The sequence below is a fragment of the Anoplopoma fimbria genome, chromosome 10 (genome assembly GCF_027596085.1).
Source record: "Anoplopoma fimbria isolate UVic2021 breed Golden Eagle Sablefish chromosome 10, Afim_UVic_2022, whole genome shotgun sequence".
NCBI lineage: Eukaryota > Metazoa > Chordata > Actinopteri > Perciformes > Anoplopomatidae > Anoplopoma > Anoplopoma fimbria.
This window is the reverse complement of record NC_072458.1, coordinates 1622292-1631405: the sequence shown is the minus strand read 5'-3', so window position 1 is coordinate 1631405 and position 9114 is coordinate 1622292. Positions and strand designations below refer to the sequence as shown.

Genomic DNA, 9114 nt, shown 5'->3' with positions numbered 1-9114 from the left:
AAGGACAGAGGATGTGAGGGTGTAAGGACAGAGGATGTGAGGGTGTAAGGACAGAGGATGTGAGGGTGTAAGGACAGAGGATGTGAGGGTGTAAGGACAGAGGATGTCTCATGTGTACAGATTGTAAAGCCCTCTGAGGCAAATTTGTAATTTGTGATTCTGGGCTATACAAAATAAACTGAATTGAATTGAAAATCAAAAAGGCAAGTCTACTCATGTCCTCTTGAAACACGCACACACACGCACACACACACACACACACACACACACACACACACACACACACACACACACACACACACACACACACACACACACACACACACTGAATACCAGCCTTCACATGATCATAATTATCTCTCCAGTGAGAGTGGGAGGAGGAACAGTCTGTGTTCTCTAATGTTAAGTGGATAACAGTTCAGCCACAGCTCTGACCGAACACTGACGCTACCAGTCGTTGCTGTTACACTCCCCGTTTACTTGTATTACTTTTATAATAACTTTTATAATAAGAAGTATCATTGTAACCTCACGTCTGGACACTTGGCATACTGTTACGCATGGCAGCATCGGGGACGTTTCGGGGCTGACAAACGGGACCTGAGATCTCAACCGACCGTCATCTTGATCCTGTAGAGAGGTTTACAAAGTCATTCAAGGTAAGACACAACTTTATTCATTTAGTCATTTATCAGCTTTTGTGGGGACAGAAAAACAAACAAATAGACTCTAAACTAATCATAGTCCGTTTGGGTTTAACACAGTGGTCTGGTTGTTATTTATGTTGGATTGTTTTTTGTTTTTTTTTTGGTAAGAACATGCTTCTCCCTTGATCTCCACTTGATTTCTTTAAATTCGCACTCATAATCCGAGTCATGCGTATTTAAGGCTCGTTGACCTCACTGTGCAAGTACGTGCAACTCTCAGTTACAGCAGCACACACACACACACACACACACACACACACACACACACACACACACACACACACACACACACGCTGGCACACTTGCAAGTATGTGTGTGGTCGTGTATAGTTTGTATACATGTGCATGTGAATGTTTTTAGTGACTTTACCATCTGCACGGTTATAAAAGGTTGAATTGTATTTTTTTTTACTTTATATGTTCCTTTTATACATAAGCATGGAAAACACTTTCCTAAAAAACAACTACGGATTTTGGTTGGTTGTTAGATTAACCACTGAATGTTTTTAAGGAACTATTATATTACATTACTGCTATACATTTCCTTATATTATGTCTGCATGTCATTTTAACCACGTGTATTGTAAGACAGAAATTTTACCCATGTTAAAATGTTTTTTTTCCTTTTATCTTCTCTCTTTTCTCTGTTGTTTGATTGGTCCAGATTACATCAAACAAAACAGACATAAACTATTTAGAAACAGCATATTTGAGGTTTAGGTAAAGCCCCCAGTGGACGTCAGGACAACTGTTTAATAGTTCAGAGCATATGACTCAACCAACTGAAATCATGTCAAGTGTGGGGAGTAGGTGGTGCTTTTGATTTCATTCAGGGTAAAAGCCCTGAGTTTTGAGCTCTCCCCTGCTGTAGATTTATTTCCCTAACTGGCCTCTTATTCGGTCCTCCAGCCAATTGCATTCTTTTAGTTAACTCAATACCATCAGGGGCACGGCTCAATCTTTCTTCCATTCTTTCATTCTCTCTTCCCCTTCGAATCCCCCATCACGCCTGATTACATAAAATATTTAAACTATGAAAGCTGAGCCAGCGGAATTAGCAGTCCAGGATGAGTTTGTGCGTTTTTGTGGTTCACACTATTAACAATATCCAGGGGACTTCCTTTATGCCTTGTAGGTGTAGTCGCGTGGGGATACATGGTACACCACACAGGGTCTGTGTGGTGTCATTGGGACTTCTCAAAGTTGCATAAGTTATCTAGAGGGGGAAACTGGGGAGAATACCAGCTGGAAATCTCCCTTAGTGGTTTAGTAGTTGGGGAACAGCACATTAGGGCCCTGTTTTCTTTGCTCTCATTGCCTTTCAGTGGTCAAAATAAGCTCAAATTGAGGCCTTAAAGTCTCTTTCCTCTTCTTCCAGCTGTCTGCAGTCCTCGTCTACAGAAGTCATGTTTTCCAAAGCCACTGCCAAATTTGTCCGTCAGATTGACCCTGAAGGAAGCCTCATCCACGTGTCCCGAGTAAATAACTCCAAGAAACTGGTTCCCATGGCAATGGTTGTCAAACGCAAGCGGATCTTTTTCTGGCAGAGTCCCAAGTACCAACCGACAGACTTCACCCTCAGCGACTTGTTGGAAGGCGACATGGTGCTCAGTCCCGGTATGGAGGTGTTCACATACAGACTGTTGTGAATAGAAATTGCTCAAGCTATTTGAATGTTTTATTTAATTTCACATGTTTCATAAAGTAGGTATCTGCCCCAAACACATCCATATTAATGCGCAAACAACTTGGGTTGTCAGATGTGTCCGTGACAGAATTCCTGAAGTACAAGGGGACGTTTGGAGGCAAAGTCTCTGGGAAGGTGGACACCGAGGCCGGCTCTTCCAGCGTCACAGTGGAGGGGTCGGGTACTACCAAGCTCCAGTCATGTTTTGGCACGCTGAAGAAAGAGGACCTGGATGTGAAGAAGCTGGTACAAGACTCCAAAAGCAGGTCTTAAATTATTCCTTTTTTTGATTATTTGCACGTTGTGACTCGCAGAAGGTGACGGGATAATGACTTCATTATTAATGTATTGAATACTCTGTAAATGTAATTAGACATCAGACTTTCGACACCTGACACCAGTGACATGCAAACCACAGAGATCAGTAGTGTCATCTTACTTAAATATACTGCACTGGATCTGACCTGGTTCTTTATGTTGTTTCACATGTGAACTCACTCATAGCTGACTGCTAATGTTAAAAAACAAACACTACATTACCATTGTGGATTTATTTAAAAAAAAAGTCTCTCTTTGCATCAGGCTGGTGGACATGCAGAACCCGCTGGTGCAGCAGCTGGAGAAGGGAGCTGAGGTGCTGGCAGTGGTGAAGGAGAGGATCCTGACCACCGACTCCTGCTCCATCATCCTGACGAAAAAGGAGCAGTGCGCCTTTCGGGGGATTCTCGGGCTACTGGGCATGCTGGGGAACTCTTTTAAGGTGGGTGTGTGGGGGAGTTCAGTGGGTGTGTTTTTAGGAAATTCAGAAAACATGCAAAATAGCTTGCTACAGTTTCAGTATTATGTCAATCAATAACAAACTGGTATGTTATGGGAATTTCTTAATTCATTCTGAAGTAACAAATAGTTTTTATTATTATTAAAATTGTTATTTGTGTCATATTCTGGGGGAAAGATTGAATATTTGTCGCGTCAAGTAGTTCAAATATTTTCAATCCAAAAATATTCCTGTCTGATTTTAAATCAGCAGATTTAAATCAGCAGATTTCAAAGCATACTTTTGTGTGTGCATGTGCATGTGTGTGTGTGTGTATATATATATATATATATATATATATACTGTATATGTGTATTCTCAGGTGTGTGTGAAGGACAGCAACAACATTGAGGCGGACACCGATGTTTCCTTGGAGATCCCCTCTGGAACCGTCATTGCTTACAGCATCCTGGAACTGGAGATAAAAAAAAATGGGGACTATAGTGAGTTTGTGCATGTGCATGTGCGTGATTGTGTTTGTGCGTCTCAGAGAGGGTGTGAGGTTACAGACAGGCAGTGTGAGACTGACAAAGTGGACGGTGTGAATCACAGTGTCACTTCTGCATTCTCACGAAATCCGCTGTTATTTTGTAGCTTTTCATCCAAAATATTGTTCAAACTAAACCTGTGGAAATAGCAGGTAGCCCTATTTCTAAATGAAATATAGCACAGAATAGAAAAGCAGAGGGGATGGGTAAGAAAACATCCCCACTTATTAAGATTAGCCATAGTTCATTATTTTTAACATCCCACAGGCTGATGTTCATTTACTTATATGCTTGTGCCCTTGGTGGCACATGCATCCATTTCACCCTATGTGTGATATCCATGTTGTTGTATATATTTTCAGATATATGCCTACAACCCGGAACAATCGGAGGCATTGAGTCCGACGCGCCCGAGTCCTGGCCGTCTCCTGATTCCTTTGATATGATGGACGGAGGTAGCAATGGAAAGATGGTTCCATTGAAAGTAGCTTTGAGTGAACTGCTAAATGGTTTGTATCCATTCATTCATGTGTTCATTCTGTTAATAACAGTTGAGCCTTTCATTCAAAAATCTGTTTTTCTCTTTGTTTGTGAGGAAGTGAAACACATTAGAGAAATGAAATAGATTAAATAGGTTCCCCTTTTTTCTAACAGATGGCATTGTGGATTGAAAGAATTGTTTGGATTGGTTATTTGTTCTGAAATATGTTTTGGCTGACCAGCTCACTATCAATAAAGCATATGAGCATGGAATTATTGCAACTTTAAAGACAGTACTAAGGTGTTGTTATGAGTCTGTCATTGATATAAATGTACACCTATTTATACAGTGATATAAATTGAATCTTATAATTTGTCCTTGACAGAAATGTACACCTCTTTATACAATAATATAAGTGTGATTACTTATTACTTTGACAAATAGTCAGTTTTTCATTATCATATTTCCAAATACAGTATAGTACCACCCTGTCCGACTCACCCATTCGGCCTTGATATAACATACCAGTTGTTACAAACCAAAAGTAAAAACGAGAACAAAGTCAGAGATGGCACGTAGTAACTTGCCTTTTCGTAGTAATTAGCCTCTGCACTATACTTTTGCTCTGGTTTATGCTCTTAGATGCTTGTTTAAGAAAGGAGATACACTGATGACTTCTGGTGACTAGTAGTTCTCTTGAATACCTATGTTGAATACACTTCCTGTAAGTCGCTTTGGATAAAAGCGTCTGCTAAATGACTGTAATGTAATGTAATGTAATGCACACCCCTGCCAAGGTTAATGTTACACAATCCTCTAAATATGCTCTTAATCTGCCGTTAATCTGCACCTGTATTTCAGTCTGCATCAAAATCGTCATAGTGATAAAAAAGAATCATGCTTGTTTTTGGTGAATAAGAAGATTTTTGGGAGATTTTTGAAAAGCAATACAAGAGTGTGAAATCTGAGTTAGGCCAATTCAAATTTGTAATCAAAATGTAAACGTAGTTACATAATGTGTTCAGGAATTATGAATTATGGTTAATAGGTTGAGCCAACAAGAACTGTGTATCTGTTTGTAAGAAAACAGTTTGCATTATTAAAAAAATGAGGGTTATATTAATATTTATATGCCAAGTTTGATGATTGAGTATAATGAAAAAATGTAGGCATGGTAAATATGGAAGGACATGTGTTGAAACATTGAATTTTGAAGTTCAAATAAAATTGAATTATGACAAAAAAGCCACTACCAGCTGAATTCTGGGCAGCATGTTGGTGTAGCGTCAGTTCCACATCTGATGCAGTATCTCTTCTGGTCTCCTACAGGATCACAGGAGGTGGACCTCTCTCCTCTGGCAGAGATCCCCCAGTCAACACGATGTGCCCTGTTCAAGAGACTCCAGGAGATTCTGAAGGACAGAGCTGCTCTGTCTTATATGGAGTGTTTGGTGAGTGACGCACTAACATGAGCCCAACACCAACACACCACAGGTCTGTTGTGGCCACGAGTCGGTTGTCTCTGTACAGGGGACATGTGGTTAAATGTGTGACAACTTAACTTACCACAATGGACTGTCTCCTAAAACCAGTTTATTTTGTATTTAATGACAGTACGTCGGCAAACATCTGTGAGACTAGTTTGAACTACTAATCCTCTTTTTTTCTTTTTTCATTTTTGATTTTCTCCATTATGCCTTCTCTCTGTGTCTCTCTATCTCTGTTAGCTGGACGAGTTGTGCAGCGACGAAACACTTGACATAGCCAAGGATGAAGAACTGTCGGAGAGTCAGAGAAAATCATTGGAATCCCTACTGGACAGTCACGCTGAGAACAGCCAGAGTGATCTTCCTGCCCGCCTAAACGCAGCTCACCTGTTGGTCAGTGCCATGGAAGGTGAGGGTGATCTCTTGACTGAAGAGGGCAATATTTTCCCTCAGTGCTTTAAGAAATGACAACAAAAATGTAGTATAAAAAGCTGTTGTCTACAGGTTAACCTTGCTGTGTTTTATTGTTGTTGTAGAGTTGCCTGATCAAACCCTGAGCCTCTTAAGCGAGATAAGTCCTGATTTTCTGGAGGCCTTCGACACACTGGTTAGTTAACTTGTTTCATTTACTGCACACTGTTGGCTATTTTAAAAAATCTACATTTGATTAAAATGCAGTATTGATGTTTTCTTAAGTAGATGAAGTATATTCGCAGCTATAAAGTTTAATGAAGCTACCTTTGCCATATTCTTACTGCCACTTTCCTATTTGTCCGTTAACATTGTAATTTATTGTTGATTGAAAAAAAACCCTTTTATTTTATAACATACTAATCAATAGAGGTCTCTATGTTACTGTATCGAAGTGTATCCTTATGTCTTACAGAAATGGCAAATAAAGCGTGAGCAGTGTCTCCTAAAGATAAAGAAATGTGGGGAAAATGAAAAATGCATTACATTTTCTTGGAAATATTTAAGGAAAATGTTTACTTTGGAGGTTAAGCCTTCAGCTCTGTATTGAAAAGCTGTAAACAATAAAACTTGTATTTTATTTGTATTGAAAAGTCTTTGCTCATAAGATTTAAACAGTTTTGACTAAGATCACATGCGGCATTTGTTCTCTGTACAAGGGTGTGTCTGCATTTTACACCCACACAGGTGTTTTCACTTATGGATGATTAGACCTTTTCTCAATATAGTGTGTGTATGATGTGTTCACAGACCCTGAATGATTTGCTGTTGCTGCACCTGTTAGTGTGGGACAACTTACATACTTTGATAATTAGTTTATGCACTCAGGTTAAAGTTATTTTGGTACACTTAGGGCAACTCTCTCACAGCCTAAAACAAAGATTGGCTTACTTTAAAAAAAGGATTTTAAGAAATAGTTGGGCATTTTGGAAAAAAACCCTTATTTGACTTCTTACAGTTGGAGGAGTAAATGTATTCCTTCTCTGTCTGTACACTAGATATGAAGCTATAGCAATAAGCCAGTTAGATTAGTTTCGATGTAGCTTCATATTTAACTTACTGACATGAGAGAAGTATTAATCCTCTCATTTCACTCTAGTGGAAAAAAAAACAAATAAGCAAATTCTCAGAAATGTCGGATTATTCCTTATAAGCAAAGTAAGATTCAAGCCTTCAAACCATGATTTTGCAAAGAGCTTAATTTTTTTTAAATCATCAATCCATGTTTTTATATCTCTCTCACCAGATGGACAAGTTAAAGAAGAGCAGTGAGCCTCTCTCCATTACGTGTCTTCCGGTCCCACTGCAGGACAACCAGGCCTTCCAGCTTGCAGAGCAGCTGCTCAGCTCCACCCGTGTGACCCTGAAGAGAGAGAGCCACCAGCTGTGGACGGAGACTGGAAACGAAGCAGGGGTTCTCCCATTGGTCCTCTGTATTAGCATACAGGGATTGTCCCTGCTGTGCAAAGGGCTAAATTAGAGGTGTCTGCATGAGCACTTAATTTATTTTGTGTGTGTGTATATTTCCTCCATTTCTTTATTATTGTGAAGTTTATTGGCACTTAGTTTAGCACAAAATATTTTACTATACTACCGTTATGTATTATTACATATTGTTTAAATGTTTTAATGAATCACACATATTTTACTATTATTCTATTTTTCTTCTTATATATTTTCATGACTTAGAAAGCATATTTTTGTATCATAAATGAAATATATATATTTTATGCAATGAATTCTTATTCTTAGGTGCAGCTCTGACATGGTTCATAGATTGTTCTCACTCTTTTATAGCTTGTAAACCATTAAGGAGGTTTTTATTTCATCTGGCACCTTACATAAATCAAACACACAAACTATTTATATACAAATTGTTTTGTATAAATCCAGTTTTACTGCTTTTATTGAACTATCACAATGATGATTCCACTGAAAATGCATGATGGTTAAGCTGAAAACCATTCGGATTTCTTAGCTCAAGAAATCTTGAAATGTGGTTTTTGAAATATGTAACATTTGATGCACGCTAACGGTACACAAAATGATAACATTTATACATGTACGCAGTATGCTGAAAACTGTATTCTTGCTTGAATTTTTATTTTAAATGAAGCTGCATGGTATTGCTGCAACATATTTGCTATTAGACTATTTTATTTATCAAGAAAACATTCCCTAAAATACTGGCATTGAATACAAAAATCTACATTTGATTAAAATGCAGTATTGATGTTTTCTTAAGTAGATGAAGTATATTTGCAGCTATAAAGTTTAATGAAGCTACCTTTGCCATATTCTTACTGCCACTTTCTTATTTGTCCGTTAACATTGTAATTTATTGTTGATTGAAAAAAAAAAAACGTTTTACTTTATAACATACTAATCAATTTTGAAAAAAAAATTGCATTTAGGTCTCTATGTTACTGTATCGAAGTGTATCCTTATGTCTTACAGAAATGGCAAATAAAGCTTGAGCAGTGTCTCCTAAAGATAAAGAAATGTGAGGAAAAGGAAAAATGCATTCAATTTTCTTGGAAATATTTAAGGAAAATGTTTACTTTGGAGGTTAAACCTTCAGCTCTGTATTGAAAAGCTGTAAACAATAAAACTTATATTTTATTTGTATTGAAAAGTCTTTGCTCATTTTAAGATTTAAACAGTTTTGACTAAGATCACATGCGGCATTTGTCTGATGGTGTCCACATACTCGTTATCATGCAAGTTGGATTCAATTAGTACTGACAATAGCATGACAAGTCTAAGACTCTTTGGCAAGTTTAAATACCACAAATACCATACTCACCTCTGTACAAGGGTGTGTCTGCATTTTACACCCACACAGGTGTTTTCACTTATGGATGATTAGACCTTTTCTCAATATAGTGTGTGTATGATGTGTTCACAGACCCTGAATGATTTGCTGTTGCTGCACCTGTTAGTGTGGGACAACTTACATAATTTGATAATTAGTTC

The 9114-nt window shown here is 38.2% G+C and overlaps 1 protein-coding gene across 1 annotated transcript; it reads left to right on the top strand.

Annotated features, from left to right (window-relative positions):
• The first annotated feature begins 431 nt into the window (after positions 1–431).
• On the top strand, positions 432–8667 carry LOC129097603 (gasdermin-E-like). The gene is made up of 10 exons (XM_054606503.1): positions 432–659; positions 2086–2324; positions 2468–2660; positions 2977–3154; positions 3534–3654; positions 4062–4208; positions 5510–5631; positions 5908–6076; positions 6204–6274; positions 7385–8667. The coding sequence occupies exons 2-10, from the start codon at positions 2114–2116 to the stop codon at positions 7616–7618; spliced, it is 1446 nt and encodes a 481-aa protein (XP_054462478.1). The 5' UTR covers positions 432–659; positions 2086–2113; the 3' UTR covers positions 7619–8667.
• Positions 8668–9114: the final 447 nt, after the last annotated feature.